Genomic DNA, 27,786 nt, shown 5'->3' on the forward strand with positions numbered 1-27,786 from the left:
AGTTACTCCTCAGCTCCTCTCTGCAAGTGGCGTGTGCAGCTCTGCACGAGACCATGAGCAGCTCAATGGCTCCTCTCCTCCTCGCTCTGCTGTTGGCTTTCGTGGCTAGAGGCCACGCCGACCTATACGGCAACCCCACGCCGCCGGCTCAACCGCCGTCGAGAGTGGCCGGAAAGAAGTTCCCCCCGGACGAGTTCATCTGCAACAGCCCCAACAGCGACTGCTTCGGCGCCAACATCACCTGCCCCGATCAGTGCCCGTCCTTCCGGCCGGCCAACCCCAATGAGAAGGCTTGCTTCATCGACTGCAACAATCCCACCTGCGAGGCTGTCTGTGGAAGTAAGCGCATTAGCACTGCATGCATAGTTGTACCACTTTGGATGCTGACCTGATCTCCTCTTGTTGGGTATGCAGCCAGGAAGCCGGACTGCAACCTGCCTGGTTCAGGGTGCAAGGACCCGAGGTTCGTCGGCGGCGATGGCATCGTGTTCTACTTCCGCGGCAAGGCGAACCAGCACTTCACGCTCGTCTCCGACGCCGGCTTCCAAATCAATGCCCGCTTCATCGGCCTCCGCCCCGCCGGCCGCCGACACGACTACACGTGGATCCAGTCCCTCGGCATCCTCTTCGGCAAGCACACCGTCACCGTCTCCGCCACCCCCGCTGCCGCCTGGGACCGCAGCGCCGACCACCTCTCCTTCACCTTCGACGGCGAGCCCTTCGACCTCGGCATCGGCCACCTCTCCTCCTGGTCCTCGCCTGCCGCGGGCGACCTCCTCGTGGAGCGCACCGCCTCCGTCAACAGCGTGATCGTGGTCCTCCCCGGGTCGTTCGAGATCAGGGCGACGGTCGTCCCCGTGACAAAAGAGGACGACAGGATCCACAAGTACAACGTTCCCGCCGACGACTGCTTCGCCCACTTGGACGTGCAGTTCAAGTTCTTTGGGCTGTCGGAGCGGGTGGAGGGCGTGCTGGGGCAGACTTACCAGCCCAACTTCCAGAATCCGGTGAAGAGGGGGGTGCCGATGCCGATCATGGGCGGCGAGGACCGCTACTTCACCTCCTCTCTGCTGGCCACCGACTGCAAGCGCTGCATCTTCTCGCCGGAGGTGCCGGTGGCGTCTGAGGTGGTCGACGCTTCTGCTGCCTCCTTCGACTGCACCAGCAAGATGAGCCATGGATATGGGATAGTCTGCAGGAGGTGAGAGCGTGAGATCATACGAGGAAGAAGAGAGGAGGAGACACTGAAGGACGGAGAAGGGGGTTTAGTATGAATAATAAGGTGGCATGGTGTTGCTGTTGAGAGCAGTAGTAGCAGCAGCAGCTCATGCAGCATAGAATCTTAGTCTACATAAAAAGATTGATCAGTATTATGTGATGATACCAAGTGTTTATGCATTATATATTATGTTTGAGAATTGTGAGGTATGATGTGGAGCAACTGCTCCTGTACTTTGCTATTGATTAATAAAGTGTTTAAGGACCTAATTACACATTATAAGTTCATTAATATATGATTTATATCAACACATGATACACAAAATTTAAAACCTTGCATTAATTTAACACCACAACTCTCAGCACTCTGCTTTTTCTGAAACTTAAAAATAAAAAAATATTTTGTTCTGGTTTTTTATTTTTTTGGAGAAAAAAAGAAACTTGCAAAGATCTGATTAAGGCCATGATCAGTGATCCAAGCACATAGTAATAATCAAATGGTAATTGTTGGTAACTTCTTGGCAAAACTATTCAGCAAAGAAAAAAAATTGTTTCCTACTGCATTGTTGTTTCAAGTAAGAACTAGTTGTTGATCAAGGATTTAGAATGCATGAGTCATGTGCAGCCTCTCAAAACCAATTAGTAGACAAAGAGGTTAATATGAAGTACTCTGGAAAAAAGAAAAAGTTTATTGATGATCACATCCTGTTATAAAAATGTCCACAGAGATAGAGCATAAAATAGGTAACAGTTCTGTAGGAACAGTATCAACACAGATGCTTCCATACATCCCCACCCCCTCCTCTCCTCTCTTGTAGTACCCCATTTACCTTGCCAATTGTTGCAGAATTGAACTCCTCATAGCTATGCTGAAAAATATGACATAAAACTCTCAAGACAGATAAGGTAGCCAATTCAAGCATGTTTTGTTCCTGTATTTTTAATTCCATTCTAGGATTTTAATTAATCATACAATTATGATGGAGTGTAATTTAACAAATACAATGGTTCAGACAAGCAAGGAGAAGGATACAAATATGACAAAACTTTGTACCGACTGAAATCAGTGGATAGCCCTAAAAGTATCTGGGATTAGCTACAATAATTATAGGTTTAAAAGTCATATGCCAACTATTGATTTGGAATCCAATGAACTTTGCTCCAAAGTTTAAAGACAAATTGTAGTTTATCCCTAATGCCCCATGTATGTATCCTGTTTATGCTGCTAACATTGTGCTTTGTATTCAGCTTATGGGTCCACATACAATTATTCCGACTACTATTTCACTCACAACGGGGGTATTGAACAAGTTTTTCATAATGCTAGGGCTAATAGTTACACTGGACCTTTAAGGCATGAAAACAAATATGCAATCTCAAATTACATTCACAATGGTCTCCTAATTGTTTTCAGATAAACTGAAAAATGGAACTACAAAGTAAATAAACTTACACAAGAAAGAAAACAGGATCAATGAAGTTCAGTATACTTTGGTCCAGGTAGCTGGGACCATAAACATCCTTATATCACAAGTCAGGTCTTTTATTCCTTATGAGCATAATGTGTGAGCCTAATGCAAACAGTAATACATAGGGAAATGGAGATAATAATAATAATAATAATAATAATAATAATAATAATAATAATAATAATAATAATAATAATAATAATTAGAGCACAGTCAATGTGAAAATTCAACAAGATTCAATTCAAAGAAGCAAACAAGTATCATAAAAAGAAAGTACATCCATGCAACCAAGACATTCAAGGAAATTACATCACAATTTTGGTTGTTGATTGTGTATATTATTATCTTTTTCTTTCTATTTTTCTTTTTACATCTGGCAAACTTTCTTTTAGTCGAAATAACATATTTTACCTTTTTAACTTGGCCTCATGATGCCTGAAAGGGATGCCCTCATCTTCAATACCTAGCATATGTCTAGGTTGATCAAAATGTCCAATAGGTTAAAATGCATAATGAGATAAAATTCAATTGCTACCATTTCACATAAGCTTTATACACAGGATGATCATCTGCATGTTATCAAATCTTTAAAAAATATATATAATATATAGCACACCAAATGGATAGCATATTATTTCAATGTCCTCGAGTATTCAGGGTTTGAGCACTCAAGACGACAAACGTTGGAAACTTTGACTCACCCAAGTTGAGTGAACATTCAACTTGATCGACTGTCAGTCCATGGAGTAACTTTTCAGGTTCCCCTGTTTTAATAGTTGTTGTGAACCTGAAATCTATAGACTCAAAGGGAAACAGAAATGTGGTCCGGAGACAACGCAAAATGTTAATAATTAAAAAAGAATATGTACCTCTATATTTTGGCATCTGTTTGTTCAGCATATTGTTGAAGCATCATTCCCAATATGAAGACTTTTGTCACTTTGCCAAATAATATCACCAGATCATATAATTGAAATGAACAGTGTTTTTTCATCAAAATGGACTTGACATATTCAAAGTATCATTCTGAGAGTTTAGCTTGGCTTCTTGCATCAATTTGTAGACATTCCTAGCAATCAGACCTCTCTCAATGGCATGGCTCCAGAGTAAATCTAGAATGCCACTATCATTTGCAAGTGAAGCACAGAGTGACTTGTAAATTTTAGCTGTTATTATCAATTGCTTCTTAACCATTTCATTTAGTATCTCACAAGCTGCGATCCGCTTTCCTGTGCTCAAGTAAGCATATGCAAGACTAGCATACACAAGACTATCACCTAATAAACCTTTTTCTAGCATTTTGTTGAATGCCTTCTGTGCAAAATCAACTAAACCTCGTTTGCATAGTCTTCTTATTAGAGCTCTATATAACGACTTATCCACAGAAAGACCTCTATGTGCTATCTCATCTGGGATGCTTAGCACGGCCTCCACATTGTTCAGGCTGCAGTAACTATCTACAAGCCATGAGTAAGTACTGTAGTTTGGTGCAAAACCTGCATGTAGTGGATCAGCAAGCAAATTATCATAGAGGATTAAACAAGGGATGCTAGCACCAATGTAAATTTTCTTCAAAGGGTGAAAAGCACTGAAATAGTAAATGTGAATGCAGATGAAAGTTAAAAAATATCAGACTGCTACACAAGAAGCACAATTACATTACCAAAAGGAGATATTGACAGTCTAGCAAGTCAAGCTATTAACTCACAAACCAGCTATTGGCCTAGTGGTTAATACACCTCTTACTCACGAAGTGGTGCTGTGCTAACTCTAGGAAGGTGGTTCATCTAAAATATGATTTAGATAAAATCTAATTTAATTTGCCAAGATGCATCTAAAAACAAACCCCCTAATACAAGAGATGCACCATGTCATACTTACCAGGCATCTGCTAAGGAAAAATATGAAAAGTATAACTGATGCTACTGATTATATATAAAAAGTGTATCCGGTATAAACATCAAATATCATATGTGCATCACAAAAACCAAATACAATATAGACATCAAAAACATCAAATATCATACATACATCACTTGTTCAATCTTACTTGGATTCTTACTAACATCAAATATTATACAGCAAGTCTTGTTCCATTAAGTAAGCACTGCTGGAGTTGCAAACAATTTGAACCTTATCTGGTTGAGTTTACAAAACAAACATATTTTACCACTCATGTTATTCTTACTTTTCTTTTTCCTCCTGCCAATTAGTAATCAGTTTATGAGTTAAATAGATCACAATTGATAATGTACAATAGAGTCTGATATACCTGCATCCAGCATGTCTAGGAGGACTTCCTTAGCCTCGTCTAGTTCCTGAACCTTGCAGAATCCATGTATTAGGGCCTTGTATGTAAACTGGTCTAGCACTTGCCCTGATTCCAACATCTTGTTCCTAAGCTTCCATGCAAAATCCATATTTCCTCTCTTGCAATATGCATTAATCAAGGTGTTGCACGTGACATTATCAGGTTGAACCCTTCGATCATCCATCTCATTCAGGAGATCATTAACAGCCCTCATTTTGCCTTCTTCACATAGCTTACGGATGATTGCATTATATGTAGCCACCCCAGGATACATTCCTTTTGCCTCCATCTCTTCACGCAATCTAAGCCCTTCGTCGAGGTCATTAACTCTGCAGTAGCCATCAATAAGAGTAGTGTAGGTCACTTGGTTTGGAGCTGCACCTTTGATTTCCTTAAAAAGCCTCGAGGCTTCCCTCATTCTACCGTCTTTACAGAATCCATAGATAAGAGAATTATAAGTTACAATATCGGGATGAATTCCTTCCTTCTCCATTCTCTCCTGAACAGCCAAAGCCTCATAGTGCATGCCCTTCTTGCAATATAATGAGATCAAGGTGTTATAGGTGAACAAATCAGGACGTACCACCTTCCCATCCATCTCACTGACCAACTTCTCAGCCTTCTCAGTGTCACCCGACTTGAAACAAACATGGATCATGACATTGAGAATGTGGACATTGGCAACAACCCCCATGCGGAGGATGTCGTCGTATACATTCCAAGCTGTGGCTGTCAGTCTTGCCTTGGCTAGCGCGCTCAAGAGGGCACTGCAAGCATGTGGATCAAGCCTCAGTCCACGAGATTTCATCAGCTCAAGTATCTGGATTGCATCATGCGTCTTGTTCGACCGGGAGTAGATGAACACCAGCCAACTCAGGATCTGCGAATTCGAGTCTTGATCGCCATGATCGCTCAGCAACGCACTCAACACCGTCGGCGACGAGAGGAACCCCTTAAACGCGAACTTCTGGAGCAAGTTCCGCGCTTCTTGGAATCGCCTGCTCCTGGTGAGGAGGTGTACCATGGTGAAGTTGGTTGGGAGGGAATGGTGGTAGTGGGGAATAGACTGCGCCCACTTGAAGAAATTCCAGGAGAGGGCGGTGTCGGCGGACAGCTGAAGCAGGATCTGGTGCACATTGGAGGTGGTGAAGCGATCGCTGACACGGGGGAGCCACAGGGTACACCAATTCCCCTTTGAGACAATTGCGCAAACACCTTGAATGAATGCCGCCTCGTTCCTTCCGTGCGAAATGCCGCCCATCTCAAGACGACCGGCCAAAGAAATCGCTTCAATTCCACTGGCGACGAGGTCGCGTTAAGCGCCACCGCATCTCTGCCTTTCGATTTGCACAGGTGACGCTGTGGAGGTCGCCAACTTTCCGACGCAGTCTCCCACCCGCGACCAGCCTGCCTTGTCGCGTGCATGTGCGCATGCCAAATCCTAATCTATTCATATGAATATGTTGTTCGCATTGATGTGGCATATATGCGATAGCTAATAATTACAAGATCATATTATTATTATTATTACGGTCTCTATACTGAAATTTTTTTGATAATTCTGAAAATAAAATAAATAATCTTATTTAGTTATATTAATAAAAATATAATATCTGACACTTGGATCGGTACGAAAGTGATAGACAAAAAAATAATTTCAATATTTGTTTCATTTCTAAGGGATGTTAAAATTAACTTTTTTATCGATAAAATTATTATAAATAAAAGATATATTAAAATTATCTTTTTATCCATTACTTTTTTACCGATCCTGTTGTGTTGTTCTATCAATGCAACGGATGATATTAAGACAAATGAGATTACTTATTTTACTTTTAAAACTATAAAGATCTTAATATAAATTTTTTAAGTAAAAAGATCACAATATTAATAGAGTCTAAGTACAGGAGATAATATATAATTAGCCCCCTAATATCCCACATATTTAGGATATATTTTTTATGATATTTATATTTATATTTATAATTTTAAATAATATTTCCTCCTATACTAATTATCTCATTTCTCTAAGCTTAAGTATCTATAAATCTTCTTAGCAGTCCTCTATTATGTCACCATTTTTTTTATTTTGTAACTCAATATATCCATCATCATATACTTATATTGGAAATACTAAATACATTTATTTAATAGTCTAATATAAATTCATAAAGGGTTGAAAATTCAAGGTATTAACTTACTTGATTGGTACATATTTTGTCAAGATCCAATAGTTATTGGATACTTATATTTCATGAAAGCATCCCTGTTTTAACAATTATCCCACATTTTAGTCTGTGAATAATACGTATATGTCGAGAAAAATTGATTTGTCAGAAAAAAAAAAACACCCTAAATTATCAAGCAACGAATGAGTAAAAATTTCAACAGAAATTTCCACGCATGAACAAGAAAAATTATCAGAGAAACTTCGAAGGAAGACCAAATGCTATCTGCAACACAAGTTTGTCACGTAATCCATAGTAATATATCCTCGTAAAGATTTCCTTTCTTCTGGATGCAACTCAGGTCTCATCGTCAGACCAGTCGAAAACGAGGACGAGAAGCCTCCAAAGGAAACGATGACGAAGTCTTATATTGCATATGAATGGAGCGAAGTCAAGCTTGGAAACCCACGAAGCTTTTAGCCGCCAAACAAGCTTACATAACCCCTCCTCATGCATGCCGTCGACTTCATCCTTGGCCTTGAGATGGCTGAGCCCCACAGAATCCACCCGGCTGCGGTGGACGTCGAATCTCCACTTCCGTCGCCGTCGCAAGCCGCAAAGAGCGGTGAGAACGACCAACAGCAGCCAAAGAGTTCGAGGACGAGGAGGAGGAGGAGCCGCTGCTGCAGGTGCCTGTGCTGCACGGTCCTCACCCTTGTCGTCCTCATCATAGCCATTGGCGCCACTGTCGGCATCCTGTACCTCGTCTTCCGCCCCAAGATCCCCAAGTACTCCGTCGACCGTCTCACCCTCTCCAACTTCACCGTCGACGACGACACGACCATCAGCGCCACCTTCAACTTGACGGTCACCGCGAGGAACCCCAACAAGCGGATCGGCATCTACTACGGGCACGGCAGCCACCTGAGTGCGTGGTACAACGGCACCAGGCTGTGTACCGGAGCCTTCCCCGTGTTCTACCAGGGCCACCGGAACACGACGGTGGTGAGCCTGTTGCTCGCGGGGGAGACGCAGCTGGGTAGCGGGCTGCTGCAGGAGCTGCAGCAGCAGCAGCAGCAGACGGGGACGGTACTGCTGGACTTCAGGGGAAGTGTGCCGGTGAGGGTGAAGCTAGGGAGGCTGAAGCTTCCGAAGGTGAGCTTCAAGGTGAGGTGCAACATCGTGGTGAACAGCTTGAGTAGCAGCAACAGCATCAGCCTCAGATCAAGCCACTGCAAGTTCAAGTTGAAGCTCTGATTCCTTTCCTTCTCACATCTCGACTTCTCTCTTTGTATCATCTACCAATTTATGTCATTTGTATCAGAAGATGTTGCATGCAGACATGTTAAAGCATATGCATGCACGGTCTGAACATGCCTAGCCATTAGCTCAGTTTATTTGCATTTGATCATTGATGGTATATTCCAATGTATCTTAAAATTATCATTGAAGTTGATGAGAATTTTAAGATTATAAAAGAGAGAAGGAAAGAAGATTGTTACTTGAAACAAAGTTGGGTCATGCATGTAATCTAAATCCAACAAAGCCTAAGGAATGCTTAGGCCAACACATGAAACTTCATGTGTTGACCTGCTTAGATATCATGTGAATATCCTTCAAAGTTCTCATTGTTATATTATTTTAAATTTTTTTTGTTTTAAATTGGTAGATGAGACATAATATGTCCATAAGTATCCTATTCAAAGCTTTCCTTAAAATTTCAGATCATTTTGAATAGTGCATCCATGTGATGCACTATTTTATATTTTCTCAAAAATAATACATCACTTATAAGGAAATTTGTTTTCTAAACCAAAATTTTTACATATATTATTGACCTATTATATTAATATATTTTTATAATTTATTAAAAATATAAAAAATAAGAAAAAAAAACATTGATTATATTATCAAATATCAATAAATAATCTAAAATAATACTCTAAAATTAAAAACCATATATATCCATAATAGTCTTGAAAGTTTTCCTAAAAATTTCATATCATTTTGAATAGTATATCGCCTATTAGAATTTTTTTGTCTAGTGTAAATTTTTTACACATATTGCTAACCTATATAGAAGTTCAAATGTAAAAAAGTATTATATAAATGTATTATAATTTATTAGAAATATAAAAAAATGAAACACAAATGATCATAAATCCATAAAAATATCAAAAAAATCTCTAAACTAAAAAAAAACAATGACATATGGCTATAACTATCTTATTCTAAGATTTTCTAAAAATTTCTGTTCATTTGGAGCAGTGCATTTATATGATGTACTGTTTTTTTTATTATTCCTCAAAAAAAGTGTATCACCTATTAGAATTTTTTTTCTAGATCAAATATTATATATATTATTAACCTATTTAGAAGCTCAAATGTAAAAAAATATTATAGGGATGCATTATAATTTGTTAAAAATATAAAAAAGGACAAAATAAAAAATAACATGCTGTTCAAATGATCAAAAAATCATAAAAATATCAAAAAATCTCTAAAATAGAAAAGTAATAACATATGTCCATAAGTGTCCTATTCAAAGTTTTCCTAAAAACTTTCAATCATTTTGACAATGCATCTATGTGATCATTGTTTTTTTTTTCCCTCAAAAACAAGGCATTTAAACCAAATTTTCTACATATAATGTTAACCTAATTAGAAACTCAGATGTGAAAAAATATTGTATAGATGCATTATAATATATTTAAAATATATAAAATAAGGATAAAAATGACACACCATTAAGTATAAAAAAAATCTTTAAAATAAAAAACCAGTGACATATGTCCTTAATTATCCTATTTAAAGTTTTCTTTAAAAAAATAAGATTATTTTGAACAATGCATATATGTGATGCACTATTTTTATATTTTCCTCAATAACAGTGCATCACCTATTAGAAAAAAAAAATTCCTAGATAAAATTTTCTACATATATTGTTGACCTATTTAAAAGCTCAAATATGAAAAAATATTGCATTGATGCCATATAATTTTTTAAAAAATAAAAAAAGAGAAAATATACAAATAATACCAAAAAATCTCTGAAATAGAAAATCGATAACATATGTCCATAAGTATCCTTTTCAAAGCTTTCCTAAAAATTTGAGATCATTTTAAATTGTGCATCTATTTGATACATTGTTTTTAATTTTTTTCTCAATAAAATTACATCATTTATTAGATATTTTCTTCTCTGAACCAAAATTTCTACATATATTATGGGCCTCTTTAGAGGCTCAAATGTTAAAAAAAAATATTGCAGTTGATGAATTATAATTATTGAAAATTAAATAAATAAGGTGAAAAATAATATATTATTCTACACATAGACTTTATTTTTGTATAGAATGCTCAAAATATTGATAGTAAAACAACAAGTTTTCATAACACTGTTTAGAATATTAAATATCAATGTGACCCTACAACTCTTGCTACACAATAATTTAAAAGTTCAGATTTTTCTAGCAAATATTTTTTTAGAAATGGAGAGATACCTTAAAAAACCTTCCAAGCTTTGTCACAAACAATGTGACAACAATAGAATATTAAACATCAATACAACTCTAAACCCCTAACTATACAATAAACCAAAAGTTCATATGTTTCAACAAATATTTTTATAAAAATAAAAAATATACAGAACAATGCGACAACAATGGAATAGAAGCTTAAAGAAATTAGTATCGCCAGTGATAAAACTCGACTTTAAATACAATAACACAGTTAAAGATGCTTAAAAAGATTTAGAGTGCAATGAAACAACTAAAGGTGAAATAATAATATATATTGTACTATAAAATCACTGATTTAAGTTAAATTAATTTTTTATCCGAGTTAATCATTTGTGAATTCAAGTGATTTTTAATACTAATATTTTTAAATTAATTCAAGTGATTTTTCTAAAAAATATTAGTGCTGTTTGGTTTTTTTGAAGTTGAGGTGTTCTCAGACCAAAAGAAAAGGTCAGAAGTTTTTTTTTCGAAAATTCGTCTATTATTTTTTAGTTGGTAAATATTATATATATACATATATATGTATATATATACATATATATATATACATATATACATATATATGTATATATATATATACATATATACATATATATGTATATATATATAAATATATACATATACATATATATGTATATATATAATATTTACCAACTAAAAAATAATAGACGAATTTTCGAAAAAATTTCGATATATATATATATATATCTGACGGTAAAATAGTAACCAAAGCTTTGTAGTCCGCCGCAGGGTTTAGAGGAGGTTCTCGGTGTTCGGATCTCACACGTCTCCTCGGATCCTTCTCCTTCCAGTTTCTTCGATTTCTCCCGTGCAGCTGCTCCTCTTCCCGTGAACTCCATACACGTGGTTTCGATTCGACTGTGAAGTCGTAAATGTAAGTTTTGGCCGGCGATTTTACGCCCGGTCACCATGTTTATCCGCTCGAGAAGGGATAGAAAAGTCAGCAGTGCCGTTTTGGATTCCAGCGAACGTGATGTGAGACATCTTGTACTCATTCATATGGTTTCTTCAATCCGTTTGTTGCAGACATAATCGATGGGAATTGGACTTGAGCGATTGGTATGATGTTGTGCGAGTGCGGCTTCTGGATCGATCAGTAGAAACAAAAAGGTGGGTGCCTTTCTGGTGTTCTTGGTTGGGATGGTGAGTAAAAACCTGATTTTTACTGCGTAATCAAACGTGAAAGCATAGTTTATGAGATTTTCACTTTCAGTGTGTTTGGATTTGCTTGATCAGGTCTCTTTCGATTGCCCACTCCCGAAACCCCAACTGCATTCTTGTTGCCTTTTTAGTCAGGTGTTGGCTTCCCTATCTCTTCTAGGTAATTTCAGGAACCCCCATTTTATGTCGGGTAGTGAACCTGGATGTAATCTCATCTTCTCTTCGCCTTTCCAATTGAGGGTCATTGGGTGCATTTATCTCAGCTTATTGTTGCATCGATTGGTTATCCTTCCTTGCAATGCTTCCCCGTGACACTTATGTGTTTTCCTTCTGCATGCTTGAAATGTTTCTGTAGAATTATTTTGGGCATGATTTCCAGCTACAATTATCTAGTTAGTAACTGTTGTTGCTGAGATTTGGCATCCAAGAGCTACTTGAGTGAACTCAGTGAAGGTTCCTGTCTTGCACTTGTGAGTCACTTGACTGGTTTTGGGGAGTTTTGGGAAACCTCTTTTGCTTGCTTCAATCCTTTTCTTCGGTGAAGAACAAGTTTGATCTGCTGCTAAATTGGGGGGATGGTGATGGAAGAAGCAAGCTGCAGTCCATCGTGGACTAGGGAGCAGGATAAGGCATTTGAATATGCTCTGGCCACTCACCATGAGGATTGCGACAACCGGTGGGAGAAAATTGCTGTGGATGTGCCTGGGAAAACCATTGAGGACATCAAGCACCATTACGAACTTCTTGTGGAGGATGTCAATGGCATCGAGTCCGGCCGGGTGCCCTTGCCTTGCTATCCATCTTCCTCGGAAGGTGGTGACCTGGCCAATGAAGGTGGCGGCAGCAGCAAAAAGGGATGCCACTCTCATGGTGATTCTGCCCATGGTGGGAAAGCATCGAGATCTGATCAAGAGCGCAGAAAGGGGATAGCATGGACCGAGGATGAGCACAGGTTGAACCACCATACTCATCTTTTTTCTTGGGTTTTATAGGTATCATGTTGGACTATTTTGGTTTTTTAGATTCATGAATGTGATCGTGTTGATGCAGAAAATCCTCTTGAATAGCATTTTTAGGTACTGATGGATCAGTGCTATTTAAGAAAGTCACAGGTTTAGCATAAAAATTTATACATACACTTAAAGAATATAAATATTGATGAACTTTAGGAAAACTGTCTTGGAAATTTATTATAATGGGTTGTTTATATGGTCTTCGTCTATGTATTTTTATGCTTCTGATGTGGTGAACATCATTTTCTTTTTGGTCTTGTTCAAAAGACTAGAGTGGATCCCTAGAAAAAGCACACTCTGAGTGGAATAACCTAGTTGTTTCTCCAATATGTGATGAAGAAGAATATTCCTATTAGTATCCCAGGTTTAATCCCTGTAGTCATTAGAACTATATTACCATTAGTATCCCAGATTTAATCCCTGTAGTCATTAGAACTATATTGATTTAGTACTTGTTAAAATGGTGATACATCTTTTACCTTACAAAGGGTGTGTGGTTTGGCAGTATGTTTCTAGTCTTTATCATCTATGAATCAGAAGCCAGTGGTGATGATCGAGTAACAAATAATTGAAGACTTGTATATGGCATTGGATGTGTCCTTTCTCTATTGATGTTGTTTTTGTCTTGTTTTCTTTTGAGGAATTTCTCTATGCATGTTCTGGGTCTGGACTATATGTTTTTCATTCTTAGTTGATTTATGATATCTTATATAGCATCGAAAAATTTTGCATCATTTATAATGATAAATCACAATCTGTGGTAAATCATTTAGCAAAAGATAGCTTTCACTGTCATTCGAAGTATACTTATTTTACCTGAACTTCAAATCAATCAAATTCATTGCCATTTCATCTTCTGACATCGATACAGCAAGGGCCAGATTGTATTAAGTTATCTGCTCTACCTTACCATAATAACCTTTTTTTGTTCAAACATGATCAAGATTTTTATTGAAATTATTTGTTCTTTATACCTGCTTGTCCTCTTACCTCCAGAAGTAAATCTTTGTCCATTTTTTGTTCAAGATGTCAGACTGATTGGTATTAAAAAATGTGAACTTTCATCTCAAATTGGTTAAGATCACATTGTACAACCTTTCCAGGAGGATATAGGTCATATACTTAAAAATGCCGCTGCTTCTAAGAGGAAAAAAAAAAAAGAATTACTGTCTCTTTCCAAAGATTTCTCTTAATTGGCATTGTTTTACAATTTGTTGTTTCCATTAAATAGGTAACACTATTTAGGCTTGTTCTTTAGTTCAGGTAGGGTTCTCAATTTCGATGTGTAATGCCCAGTACGAGCAGTACATATCGGTCCGAGAGGATATTGATATGCGGACCATCCTCTATCAGGCAATACTAGTGTTTTGACCCCGTATCGGGCGATATAGGGTCTGTACCAAGCGCTAATAGTCGAAATCCAACCGTTATTGAGGCATTCCGATTGGTACGTCTCAGATTTCGATCTTTACTGATGTGTACCGGTCAGTATGCCCCGGATTTCGACCATTACCAAGGTGTACCGGTTGGTACGCCCCAATATTTTTGGACTATTATTTCTAGGCATTTTTGAAGATTTTTTAGCTCTTTTTGGGCGTACTATCGGTACACCCTGGTATACTGTCGGTATGCCTCAACACGTACCATACTGAGTAGGGCTCAGTACACTGCTACGGATTGAAATTGAGAACCTTGGGTTTAGGTACCTTGAAACAATTGTTTCATAAACCTTTACATGCTTCTTTAACCAAAGTCTGACTCTAAGTTTTCATGAGTTGTTGAAATTGATTTCTTTATATAAAAAACAAGGGATATGTTTTCCCTTATACAACAAGAGAATGGGCAAAACAAATGAGACTAGCTTCCTTAAAACTAATTGTTCTTATCTAACTTTTCTTCTTTTTCCCTTTTCTTGGGTGATTCTGACATTTTTTCTTGTGAGTTGTTGAGATTTATATTTTGAAGAACAAAGAAGGGACATCAATGGACCTTCCTATATATTGTTCTCAGAGGTGCCAGCAAACTATATATGCATATGTCCTCTCTAAACTTAGGAATTTGCAAGATATTGTCATAGAGATGTGTATTCTTTTTAAGAGTTAAGTAGGGACAGACAATAATTAATATGGAAGCTAAACAATAGGTTTTTTTCTGCTTCTTCTCAAATCATCTTGCCCTGTTGAATTTCTTCACATTCTTTGTGGCTCACTCTCTATCTTGATCATATAATCTTGTTTCATGGAAACACGTATTAGATGACGAATAAAAGAATAGTAGGAGATGATCATTCCATATTAATTAGCTATCCCAGCGGTAGGCAGATGGTTCAAGACTCAGAACTAACACCTTAAGTAGATTAGATGACAAATTATGCAATGTTAGTATGAAGGCTATCATCCTCTCTGCACTTTAGATGTCATCTTCTTTCAGTCCTTGAAGCCATAATGTTAAATGGGAAGTAAAAATTGTCACTTACTCTATGATCCCAAGTGTTAATGATTGAAAGATTTAGACAATTTGGAATGTGGAAATATGAATCTGAAGAGAGAAATGAAAATTTTCTGTTTCCTTTCTTCTCATGGAGAAAGACATAGGTTGGGTTTAAATTTCCACCAGTCAGGTTATTATATTGCTTCATTAACATCAGTTATTATATCACTGTTGACTTTACCTCTTTTCAAAAATATATGTATGCATAGTTCAAGTTTTTGCCTGATATACCAAGAAATATGTTAGTTGCTTTTGGTGGATCATCTGCAACTGTTGAACCAGGCCTTGGTCTTGCAGTTAGGTTCTTTTCTTCATCTTAAAGATATTGTTCAGATCATTGTGATTATGGTGGCTAGAGTACTTGACTAAGATAACATAAGAACCATAGGCGGAAGAATGTATGAGAGACAAATAAGATATTCTCGGTATGAAGACCATCTGTCTCCTTGATCTTCCAAATGATCTTAAGATCCTAAAAGCATAAGGTTGTCACTTGTAGTTAGCCACGTATCTCTTACAGCAAAATTCACTCTAATCTAGAACATTATTTTATCAATTAGTCCCCTGAGAAGTGAACTCTTGTTGTTTCTGCTAAAATCTTATATCAAATATAACAAATTGTTTTTGTCCAGCTTCTTTGTTGCTTCTCTCTTCACCTCTAGGGTTGCCTATTAATCTGCAAATATTTTTGTAAACATTCTCTCAGAGTGATTCTTGTCATCAAGATCATACTGCAACTGCTTATAAAAATTAGCATTCTTGCCTGATTTTTAACAGATTATTTCTTCTTGGACTTGAGAAGTACGGAAAAGGTGATTGGAGGAGCATATCTCGGAACTTTGTGATCTCAAGAACACCTACACAAGTTGCAAGTCATGCACAGAAGTACTTTATTCGGTTGAACTCGATGAACAAAGATCGGAGAAGAACAAGCATCCATGACATAACCACTGTGACCAACGGAGACACACCGACTCCTCAAGGGCCAATCACTGGTCAAATAAATGCATCTGTGGCAACTGCAGGGAAGTCTGCCAAACATTCTCTTCAATCAGCTGCCAACCCAGCTGGAGTTGGTATCTTTGGAACTACCATCGGGCAGCCGGTGGTTGGCGGTCCTCTTATGCCTGCAGTAGGCACTCCGGTAAATCTTCCTGTTCCTGCTGGATCCCATATCGGCTATCCGGTGCGAACCCCAGCGAGCATCTCATCGACTACCTATCAGATGCCTCCCACATCATCTGGTAGCTGAGTACAAGGGAATCTTGAAGTAGAAGAGAATGCTGCAGCTCCACCTTGCATCTACTTCTCATTAATGTCAAGTAAGCTAAGAGATGCAAGCACATTTATGGATGACTGTGTTCTGGTATTTGTACAACTACTTGATTACTGACTGGATCATGTCAAAATAAGCTATTAAAGGAAACTATTGATTCAGGAATGCAACATGAGAAAGTTGTGGCAATCAAAATAGACAAAGGCAGCTCTTTGTGTGTTCAGTACTCAGTTGGGTTCTATGGTAACTTGTTTGATCTGTTTGTGTGGAGGTAAATGGGGCTCGAAGGATATGACATTGGTTAATAATTATGCAGTTCAACAAATGGGGCTCATTTGACCTAATGTTAGTTCGGCATCGTGATACCTCCACTCTCTGTTAAGTCGGAGAACCATGTCTTTATAAGCGTCAGATATTGAGATGGACAATTCCTCTCATGCTTTAAATCGATGAAGATGAATAATGACTTATTATATAACATTATTAATAAGTATTTAGTTCTATGCTGGTTTTCTAAATGATAGTCACCCTTTACCCTCAAAACCCTTTTTAGGTAAATATATATACAATCGTTCTCACATAGTTTTAGGCCAATGATGTTTTAATTTTAGCTGCCAAAAAAAGTATTTTTCTCCACAAGATAATCTCCATTTCTGATCTTAAAATTGATAAGAAAGCGTTTAAACAATAATAATGATGATGATGATGATGAGGAGGAGGAGGAGGAGGAAGAGGGGGCTAGTATATTTGTGATCATAGAAACACACTCCAGTAAGTACGAGGAGCGGCCAACAAAATGGCCTATGGTCTGGGGAGTCATACATTGTGCAAATACAGACATGCAGAGCCACCACCAAACTCCACTGACGCATCCATCAATTAGCTCTGGAAGCGCAGCACAATCACCCGGTGCCAATGAATAAAATGCATTTGTTCTCACTGAACTGTTCGTCTAGGCATATCGCTGCTAGATATAGTTGATAAGAAGAAGGGCTCTGCAAATAGCCATCTGTTCTCCAACTCATGGTTTTACATAGCCCAATCTTCATCGCTATCATCCTGACAATGTAGTGGGAGAAATTGAAGCAACATGTCTGGGAAAATAATGTTAAAAACAACGCAAAAAAAAAACACACAATCAGGATAGTAAGAAAGAGAGTATGACCATTATCTTTGGCAGTAGTGACGCTCCAAATCTTCTTAAGGCATGAATTGCAAAATATTAATCGATTCCCATCTTTCCTTTTAGAGCATTCAATCTTGATAATGGATGTGAGGTATCGATGACTAAGAAGAAGGATCCAAAATTTAAGTAAATCTTGGACGCTAATTTCGAAATCCCAACCAAAATAGGTTTAGTTAGGAACACAAACATAGCCAATAAGTCGCCCAATGAGAAGTAAATAAATACTCTCATCAACTGTAAGTATCACACGAAGTGTTAGGATACCTCTATGTGATGACTAGTCCATTATCTTTCAAGATCCAAGACATGGCTATAGTTCAGCTCTCGGAAAGAAATAAAACAACTAATTTATCTAGACACAAGGATGTCAACTGTCATGGGGAAAAAGAAGGATGAACACCACGGAAAGCAAATAAACTGCATGTGTATACAACTTCTATACCAAAAGCAACTATATTGAGAACATCATCTCCTTGTGTTTGGTTGTTAAATAACACAATAAAGTTTATATACTAGCTCGATGATTCTTTAAAAAAAGGTCCAGAAAAATAAAAACAGTTACATCTTGTTAGGCGGAACTTTGCATCTCAAGAAGAGAGCAGATGCAACTAACAATTGGAGCTCAACTTGCAACTCAGATAGGTAAGACAATCACCATAATGATTTTTAACTGGAACGATTAAATTTCTGTCTAGCAACAAATTATATATTTTAATGTATAAGTAATAAGACGTATATGCTCAAGAAAGAATTAGAATGTGTCCAATAGGTAACTTCAAATGCTATAAAACTACATTTAGATTTTAGAACCACATTTTACCATAAGTACCAGGACTAAGCGACCTATACATTTCAAGTGAAAAAAGATGGCAATAAATTAAACAAAAACCCTCTGATGCAGTTCACTCTGGGTAGAACTGCAGTAAACAATCCCGTCATGATGCTTTTATAAATATCAAGAAAAGAATGGTGCTAAAATTTTCCTATATGTTTCAGTGCAGATTAAGGGAACAGGTTCTTTATGTTGGTTATCAAGATTAAAGATTTTCAAAGTGAACATCAAATCTTTATCGGCAAACCTTTCTATAGCTGAGATTTCTATTACAGAGTATTTTCATAGTAAACTAATCTTAAATTGTTCTCTCATATCAAAAGTACATTTGGGACTGCAATCAGACAGAAAAAGTTATAAGCTTTAACGAGCTAAAGTCAGGTAATGAATTGCTCTGAGCCTCCGATGAGGGTAAAAATTACTGTAATATTCCTTACGCTATGATGTCAAAATTAACTTGGGCAAATAAATAGGCAAATCCAATTCAGGATATGAGGAATCTAATTTTTCGATCATGTAAATCATAGTATTCAAAAGATATGCAAGTGATAATCAATCTAACGATCCCATTCATAGCTCAGCAAAAGAAAAGACAGTGCATGCAACTATCAATAAAAAAGTGATAACTGGTTTATGTACCTGAGGTTCACTAGAAGTTTCATCTGTCTCGTCTGACACCTATTGAACACTTAACAATGTTAGGTACAAACAAAACAGAAAATTGTCTGATAAAAAATGAAGACCTATTGATTAAGAGTTATACTGTTGAAACCACAACTTCACCAACACAATCTTCAATACTGCTTTAGCAATTTGAACCACGAACTAGTAAAAGAAAAAATTCATATGATATGATCATTATCAATTTTAAATAATTATATATCATAGTTATTTTTTAATGTTTTATACATGTCTTCATTTATGTTTCAGTTCCAATTATTTCAAAAGTTTTATATCTTACAAAATATGAGGTTAAAAGAACCTTTAGCAAACAATATTTGTGTTTCATCAGAATCTTTTCAATATTTTTTCTTTTGTAATTTTACATTTTCTATTTATCAAATTATTCTTTCAATTGATAACTATCTCAATCCTGATGATCTAATCTAACCATCCTCCTGATCCAACCCCAATCTTGCAGCAATCTAGTCTGAATACCCAATTTCTAAAGGTATCCTGGCATTGAAATTGGTCAGTACCAATTGGGAACAGCCTAAAATCTGCCTTTACAAGCTTATTCCATTGGATAACCAGACAATTCCGACCAATTTCAGTCCAATTTTGTTGATCCAAATCCCAAAACCCAGAGTGGTTCCAGAGACCTGATTCTGATCTCAGGAACTTCAGTACCAAAATGTCATGCAAAAATCACAAAAACCAAGAGAAGAAAATAGTAATAGTTCACAATCAGTAGTTAACACCAGCTTAGATCTGCATCGGATCAACAACAAATAATCATAGTTCTAGATACAATCAACAACGTTTTCATTCCCCAGGGAGTAAATGGTCCACAACTGTACCTCAGATGGCTGCAATGTCACATGCTGTTTCCCTGCATTTAAAATAGTCTAGGTGTTATGCAACCGAAAATGCAAAAACTACTAGATTTTGGTTTCTTGGAATACAACAAAGATTCTTGCAAAAATTGGAGAAACAATACTTCGTTTTATACTTGCCAAAAATAAGGAAAAGAACATAACTGTATCACAATAGTTTCCCAAATCAATATGTGCATTTGATTCTAAAATGAATGTGAAGCAAATGGATCACAATTCAAATTGCATATTTTAAAACTGTAAATAAACAGGCAAAAAGTAGACATAAGACAAGATACTGACCACCCTTTTTCCTGCAAGATTTGGGCTCTTCTTTGTTAGACCCATTCACCTACAACACAAACAAAGTTCCATTTTGTGCACTGTTTAAAAAATCATTAACAATTGTATTTGTTTAAGAACTTCCTCAGTATCAACAAGAATAATTTAATTCAGAAGCATACTTCCACTTGTTCAGATGATTTCCTTGAGGCTGCCCTTTTTCTCTTACTAGCAGGACCTGGATGTTAAGTTTCCATCACAAGGGAAATAAGTCAGCGACAAAACACACATTAGTTACAAGGTAACCATGTCCTTCAAACAATATAAAATGAAGAGAAGAAATCAAGAGAAAAAACCTTTTGTTCCAGGAGAAGTATTCGCGCCGCGCTTCGGTTTCTGAAATATGAAAGCTGAGGAGTCAGGCAAAATATGAACGTGGTAATGGCATAGTAACACATTTTAAGAAGAATTAACAATGGATTCAAGCATAATGAAAGTGACTGATATCCATTCCGATGCTCAGGTGACTTACCATAAACAACACCAATTTTTGTCATAGCAAACATACAAAAGAGCTAAGCATGGAATATTTGTTAGCATCTTCACGTTAGTGAACAAATCAACCAATATAAGAGAATGTAATAAAGGAGTTCCAGAAAATAAAATCGAAGAAAAGGCTTGAATATTGAGCAGAAAATATTGGGCCACCAACCAAACAAAGATGCCTGTTGTTGACAAATTACATTGAACACTTATGGTTAGTATTGCACATGAAATGTGTGCATGAGGAAGTTTGAGCATGTAAGATAATAGGATGAATTTCATATGTACACTTTATAATATACAAAATTTCATATACAACCTAATGTTCCAGGTCATATAGGAGCCCTTATGGGTTCAAAAATCTTTTTTACATCACCTATGCTCTCTTTTGTGCCTAAGCTACTTGTTATTTGGATGACATTCGTGAAAGTCTGTACACTTCCAGAAGGTATCAATAATATTTCAGGGACATTTATAGAAGTTTGATACGTTAGAAGGATAGTTGTAATATTTGCAAGTTTAAGAGAGTTTCTGTGGAATTACGAGTGAGCATAGGGGCACATGAATTTTTCTCAAGATAATAATATTATGTTTAACTCGACTCATACATATACCAACCAACCGAAGGCTTATAGCTGCCCAATATGTTGGAATAATTATTGGCCGCTATGCTGAAGCATGTAAAGTAGATAAGATAACACCACTAACCTTATCCACTACTTTCTCAAACAACGTAGATAAAGTAGCCTGAACCAGCGTGCCTTTTCCATTGGAAAGATTCCCTTTGGACCATTCAGATGATGAAGTTTGCTTCAGTTTCTCCCTTGAACAGGTTTTTCTGTCAACAAGCTCACTTGTTGAAGCAACAACACTAGAAGATACTGGACAGGAATCCACAATCTGTCCTACAAATTAAGGATATAAAGTTCATAGTAGAGAAACATGGATATTTCAAACATGCAATTGTACTTAATTATGCAATCAAGAACTATAAATATACTAAAGAATATTGGACATACAAATTTTAAATTGGATCCAATAATGGAGTGACATAAGCAAAAACACGATTAGTAATAAAACTCTTAGTTGTGATCCTAATTCTGAATTTACCTTCTCATCACCCTTATGAGTTAGCTCAAGTGAAGTGACCCCAGCGGAGGTGGCAGGTTGCTCAGCATCACAATTAGAATTAGAATCATCTCCAGAAGATTCTGCATAACTAAAGGAAAAAAGAGATAAGAAAGAAACTCCTGAGCCTAATAAACAAAGAAAGGTGGAAACTATCAGAAAATTTTGTAACATTTGCATATGGTAAATTTATTTTGCTGATCATGCATTGTGGAAAATAGGTAAATAGTTGTATTGCAGGCCAATAATAACTTATCCAGTATTCAGCAACTTGCATTGGAGTAATTGCAAACACCAGCTAACAAGGAAAAAGTTTTGGATGGACAAAAGGCAAATCTTATGCCAATAAATTAACCAACCAATATCAATACTAGATGCAGTAAGCTCTCTGCAACATTTATTTGAGTGTTTGAACTTTGAACAATCAAGTGTAAACTAAGGTCTTAGTTTCTAAATTAAAATGTCACTAGTAAAATATAGGGATAAGTAGCCTAGCAGTCCTGAATTCTTTTCAAGGAAAAATTTACATGGAACAACCAATTGTAAGGAGAAGAATCAATCAAACTTTAGATAATCGGGCACAAAGTAATTCAGTGATATAAAAACAATAACCAGCTCCTTCTAAGCTGACAATTTAGTGGCAATGTCTTTCAAACATTCAAAATATCAGTTGAAGCCAATTTAGTCAACATATGGCATTACGAGCTGAGCATTTTACTTACATCCAACTATAATAATATCAAAGAGCAGTGTCATGATAAGGTTGTTTCTTTGCAAACCTCGGCCCCATGGTTCAAGTCATGGAAGCAGTCTCTAATAAGGCTGCATATAATAATTCTCCTCAAAACCATTAATGGGGAGAGCCTCACACCAGACGTCCATTCTTTTGGTCATAACATAATCAGCACAATACTAGTAACAGATAAAGAACATAAATAATTGACTTATAAAAATGTTAATGCCATACACACTTCACTTGACTGCCTTTTTATCATCAACAGCTACATTAAGAACCATCTGTGGCACATAATTGCAAAGCCATATAACTTGAACAAATACCTTAGCTTTTTCCCTGCAGTTCTAGCCGACTGGCGAACAGGTGTTGCCATGTTAATCGTTCCTGGTTCCACTTTATTGCCAGAATCATCAGGCAAGCTATCCTCAAATTCAGTTTCAGGAGAAAGTGGTTCTCTCTTGTTTACAGGTTTATTTCCAGCTGATTGTTCCCCAACTGTGGCACCAGCACCTCCTTTGAAGTCATAGTCTATTGCATCTTTTCCCTGCTACTCAAAATATTAAATGCAACAATGAAATCCAGAACCATCAAAATGCAAAAGGAAAACAAAATAAATGTGAAACTATTGTATGAAATCACCTCACTTAGATACTTAGGAAACTCAAGTTGGAGTTCTTGTGGATTCTCCTCCTTTTGCCCAATCCACCATGCATCAGCAAACACAATCTGCTAAAACACAAGTCAATCAAACAACAGCATTAATAATGGAGAAAAGATAATGTTATCATCACAGTAGACATGGTTTATGCAGTTATGGCAAAGTGGGAGTTTGGAATAAGATGACCTTGTAAAGAGACAAAAACCATTCTCCATATCATACTCCCAGACTAAGAGGTTTTCCACCTTAAAGGTTGCAGTTGTATGTTTAGGATACAGCTTGTAGTGATCACACCAATCACAAGACTAGCTAAAAATAAATTAAGTGTGCACATCTTATAAAGGCATTCTCAACATTCAATAATTGTGATTTATAAAATCCTGAAGTGAATACTGAAAGAAACTGAACTAAAATGTGAACATGCACGATGGCGATAGATAGTGACTGATGCTGACCCTTTTACTCATCTGGGGCAGATGGAGTTCTAACCATCACTAAAGCCAGAAGACAAATGTGAACGCAAGATCCTACTCCCATATACAAAGTCAGGAAAACAAGGTGAACTACTGTCATCCTAGAACTTTTAACTTAATCAGGTAAGATTACCAAAACCCATTTATAAGCATAGCATAAGCACTAGCCAACGAAAGTGGTAAGTTAACGAATGCTCACCAAGCAGAATGAGGGATGCTAAATGTTTAATTTGCTTACTCACAACATTCTAAAACAATAAGGTATGTGGCAAGAAAGAGTAGTAAACAATACTCCATGTTTGTATTAAGCATATACATCATGCCAACAAGGTCATAGAGCTTAGTTCATAATACTTCATGATTGAAAGACCTCGGCCCGATTTGATGATGACAATCACTTTGATTTTTCAAGGCCTTAAAAGCATCTTCGTATCAGGACTGATTTACTACTAATGAGCTCCAATCAAATTTAGTAACTTGGAGAACATGAATGCAGAAGGGCCAATTTGAAAATACAATGCTTCTTGTAGTTTGCCATTCCTTGCAATTTGACATCACTAACGTAGTAGAACAGTGAACAGTCAGAAGGGTGCATTGGTATCAGCAGGTACCAATCTATACTGACCAAATGAATTGATCCAAGAGAGTCAATGCTTATTTTAAAGGATAATTATTTTTAAAAATAATTTGTTGTCTTCTATTTTTCTCCTTTTTTTCATGGTTTTCAGATAATTTTCAGTAAAAATATTTACTATAATAACAATTAAGTGGTTCAGTTCAACTTGCCCATCAGTTAATGACTGTGCATAATCTACTTGAGAAAAACTGAAAACTAATGATGTTTAAATAAGATAACAAAATGCAGCTTAACAACAACAATGTGATGTCACTCAATACAAAGCATCAAAGCACATGGAAAAGAACTCAAAGTTTGCAGTAAAATGGTTATGATTTAGGAGTCCTTTATCACACCAAGCCTACAAACTTAACTATCGTTTCTTTCCTGCATAGAAAATGCTTCAAATATGTACTTACATATTGAATAACCAAAATCATCAAAACGGCAAAAAGCAACTTGAGAGAAAAAGGAATGGCATCGGAAGCAAACCATGCTCTCGAAGATATCCTCGCACGCAACACCCTTGAACGATTTCGTGAGTTGCAGCGTCAAGTACTTGTTCTTAGGGTACACGTGCGTACCAAATAGCTTCATTCTTCCCTACCAAAGAGATCAAGATAATCACAAAAACCGACCAGTTAGAACATCTTCTAGATAAAGCCTAGAGATCGGGCATCAGAGACCGATACCTGGGGGAACTCGAGGTATAGGACTGGGTTCTTGGTGCCGAGGTCGGCGAGCTCGCCGATCCGCCCGGAAGAGAGGGGGGCGAGGAGACCAGGGAAGGAGAAGAGGTAGCGGCTCTTCCTCTGGCCGCGTTTGACGAGGTCGCGGCCCTGGAGGCGGACGACGGCCTTGGAGGGCTCGAGGGGCGCGGAGGGCAGCGAGGGGGCGCGGCGGAGGAGCTTCCTCGAGAAAGCGAGGGATCTCAGCCGCCGCTTCTCCTCCGTCTCCGGGTCGACCGGACGGGCCTCCTCGTCTTCGCTCTCCTTCTTCCTCTTCGCCATGGCGGAAGCGCGCTTCGACCTCAGGTCGAACCCCCCGTTCCCACTTAGAAGGGCGGAAAAACGGTAAGACTACATCCGGGCCAGTTAGTAGGGCCGTTTAGTTAGATGGGCCTTCTTTCTTATATATCCAGCCCATAGTAGTGCACAATCCACACGTAACCCATTCTTATCCTATTAAATATGATAAGAATTATAGATTATCACTTGTAATTTCTTTTCTCACTCGTAAATGGATTAATTATAAATTACTTCTCGTAATTAATCACTCTTAAATTTTTAATTTTTTTATTTTAAAAAATTATATTAGTATTTCTATAGTTACAAAAGTAAAACATCTAAGCTCATTTAACCTAATGACGTGAGTTTTATCAATCAAAATATGAAAACAAATGGTAACCTTCACCTCATCTTATTTTTTTTACCATTAAGTGACGACAAGGGAGAGGAGGTGTGAGATCATCGAGGGGGAAAAAGCTGCTTATCTATCGACTAGAGCTCTCACGGTCACTGTCACCTCATTTACTTCATTGACAACCCTAACTATCTTCTCTCTATCACTCTTTACCAAATCCAATAGCGATGATAATAAAGTAAGTACAAGAAGTAAGAGCAAGACGAAAGTACTACTATAAATGATTGTAGTAGCATGCTGAGAGACAATAAGAGAGAGGAGTTGCAGGGCGATAATGAGGGTATTGAGGGGAAAGGATTGCTTAATAACTATATCAATGGTCTACCACGATCGAAATGTTAAATTTATCTTTTTATTTTTATTAATAAAACTAACATTGTTAAGGTAAAATAGATATGAATGTTTCACTTTTATAACATTATTAAGATATAAGAACTAAGATGTTAAAGATAACTAATAAATATAATTAGCCTATTTTGATAAACATATATATATATATATATATATATATATATATATATATATATATATATATATATATATATATATATATATATATATATATATATATATATATATATATATATAGCTGCGCTCCCGTCGTTAAAGGAGTCCACCGGTGGCATTCTTGTCGTTGAGTGGTTGATGGTAATCTGTCAAACACACAGTGGACAGTGCTTAGGATTTTATTGAAACCGGCGGCAAGGATCATATGCAAAAGTCGCTGCAGCATTCATGTCCGCCGCTCTGATCACTAAGATCTACCAGAACGGCTTGGTCGTCCAAATCTGAGGACCGTAGACACCAAGCGTTCCATCATAACGAAGCGCAACGATGTAGAGAAAGGGAGTGGATCTCGCGCCGGACCGCCACAGGACGTCGCGGCGGTTGTGCTTGACGAAGAGTTCGCCCTGAGCGTCGAGCGTGACGAAGCAGTCGTGCAGCGGGCTGCTGGTGCCGGTCTGCCACCTGATCTCGTTGGTGGCTGTGTCCTCTAGCACCAGGTTGCAGTCGTCTCGCAGGACCAGCTTGTAGTTCTTGTACTCGAGGATCGTGCCGATGGGCAAGATCGAGTAGGAGTAGAAGACGTAGTCGGTGGTGACGTTGGGGTGCTCGTTGCCGGCGTCATGCAGTGATGGCGGGTTGGAGCTGGACCAAATGGCGGGCCCGTAAATGCCGAGCCCGCCGTTCCACTGCAGAAGGAAGGCGTAGCTCCCCTGGACGGACTTCTTGCCGCTGCTCCACAGCGGGTAGTTCATGTCATGCTTAACGACGGCTTCGCCGTTGGAGTCAACGGTGAGGTAGCAGTCGGTGCCGAGGCCGGTGGTGTTGGTGGCCCAGGTCTTCTGGTTGTGGAAGCGGAGGACGAGGTCGCAGTCGTGGTTCATGGAGAGGGAGGCGGGGCCGTAGGGGATGCCCTGGGGAGTGAGGTCGTACTGGAAGCTTTGACCCGGGAGGAGAGCGGTGGGCGGGTCGGAGTAGATGACGAAGTCGGTGCTGGCCATACCAAGCGGAGCGAGGAGGCCGACGAAGGTGGCGAGGAGCACGATGAGAAGAGCCATCGGAGTTGGGTGAATGGCGCTCATCACGTAGTTGAGATTGGCTTGTCATGAACAACGATATAAAAGACAAAGGAGGCGTGCTCGTGATGGTACTGTAGGTGCGTTTCTTCGAGGATCTCGTGAACACGAGATCCACATGCACCCTTGGTTCAAGAGATCCACATGC

At 37.8% G+C, this 27,786-nt stretch overlaps 6 protein-coding genes across 11 annotated transcripts; 3 read left to right on the forward strand and 3 right to left on the reverse strand.

Moving 5' to 3' along the window:
* The first annotated feature begins 6 nt into the window (after positions 1-6).
* Positions 7-1,493, forward strand: LOC135598597 (uncharacterized). The gene is made up of 2 exons (XM_065092654.1): positions 7-339; positions 415-1,493. The coding sequence occupies exons 1-2, from the start codon at positions 54-56 to the stop codon at positions 1,203-1,205; spliced, it is 1,077 nt and encodes a 358-aa protein (XP_064948726.1). The 5' UTR covers positions 7-53; the 3' UTR covers positions 1,206-1,493.
* A 109-nt stretch (positions 1,494-1,602) lies between these two features.
* On the reverse strand, positions 1,603-6,436 carry LOC103982951 (pentatricopeptide repeat-containing protein At5g38730). The gene is made up of 2 exons (XM_009400062.3): positions 4,960-6,436; positions 1,603-4,183 (listed from the first exon to the last, which is right to left on the reverse strand). The coding sequence occupies exons 1-2, from the start codon at positions 6,257-6,259 to the stop codon at positions 3,681-3,683; spliced, it is 1,803 nt and encodes a 600-aa protein (XP_009398337.1). The 5' UTR covers positions 6,260-6,436; the 3' UTR covers positions 1,603-3,680.
* A 1,273-nt stretch (positions 6,437-7,709) lies between these two features.
* LOC135598038 (NDR1/HIN1-like protein 6) lies at positions 7,710-8,552 on the forward strand. The gene has a single exon (XM_065091560.1). It carries the CDS (start codon positions 7,710-7,712, stop codon positions 8,421-8,423), a length of 714 nt encoding a protein of 237 aa, XP_064947632.1. The 3' UTR covers positions 8,424-8,552.
* A 2,887-nt stretch (positions 8,553-11,439) lies between these two features.
* On the forward strand, positions 11,440-16,817 carry LOC135598599 (transcription factor SRM1-like). 3 transcript variants are annotated; one of them, XM_065092658.1, is made up of 5 exons: positions 11,440-11,581; positions 11,734-11,850; positions 11,944-12,028; positions 12,224-12,820; positions 16,149-16,817. In XM_065092658.1, exons 4-5 carry the CDS (start codon positions 12,444-12,446, stop codon positions 16,621-16,623), a joined length of 852 nt encoding a protein of 283 aa, XP_064948730.1. In that variant the 5' UTR covers positions 11,440-11,581; positions 11,734-11,850; positions 11,944-12,028; positions 12,224-12,443; the 3' UTR covers positions 16,624-16,817. The 3 variants fall into 3 exon arrangements, with proteins under 3 accessions (XP_064948730.1, XP_064948728.1, XP_064948729.1); XM_065092656.1 differs by having other exon boundaries at positions 11,944-12,820; XM_065092657.1 differs by having other exon boundaries at positions 11,734-11,817; positions 11,944-12,820.
* Positions 16,818-17,283: 466 nt separating this feature from the next.
* On the reverse strand, positions 17,284-25,731 carry LOC135584134 (DNA-binding protein RHL1-like). 4 transcript variants are annotated; one of them, XM_065092659.1, is made up of 12 exons: positions 25,329-25,731; positions 25,129-25,239; positions 23,529-23,618; positions 23,213-23,436; positions 22,136-22,244; positions 21,734-21,925; positions 20,839-20,878; positions 20,665-20,720; positions 20,504-20,552; positions 20,186-20,217; positions 19,305-19,343; positions 17,284-17,706 (listed from the first exon to the last, which is right to left on the reverse strand). In XM_065092659.1, exons 1-12 carry the CDS (start codon positions 25,644-25,646, stop codon positions 17,677-17,679), a joined length of 1,290 nt encoding a protein of 429 aa, XP_064948731.1. In that variant the 5' UTR covers positions 25,647-25,731; the 3' UTR covers positions 17,284-17,676. The 4 variants fall into 4 exon arrangements, with proteins under 4 accessions (XP_064948731.1, XP_018681418.2, XP_018681417.2 ...); XM_018825873.2 differs by having other exon boundaries at positions 23,529-23,615; positions 25,329-25,727; XM_018825872.2 differs by having other exon boundaries at positions 23,213-23,433; positions 25,329-25,726.
* Positions 25,732-26,819: 1,088 nt separating this feature from the next.
* On the reverse strand, positions 26,820-27,620 carry LOC135597934 (mannose-specific lectin 2-like). The gene has a single exon (XM_065091441.1). It carries the CDS (start codon positions 27,618-27,620, stop codon positions 26,820-26,822), a length of 801 nt encoding a protein of 266 aa, XP_064947513.1.
* Between the last annotated feature and the right edge of the window lie 166 nt (positions 27,621-27,786).

The sequence above is a fragment of the Musa acuminata genome, chromosome BXJ2-1, assembly GCF_036884655.1.
Source record: "Musa acuminata AAA Group cultivar baxijiao chromosome BXJ2-1, Cavendish_Baxijiao_AAA, whole genome shotgun sequence".
Taxonomy (NCBI): Eukaryota; Viridiplantae; Streptophyta; class Magnoliopsida; order Zingiberales; family Musaceae; genus Musa; species Musa acuminata.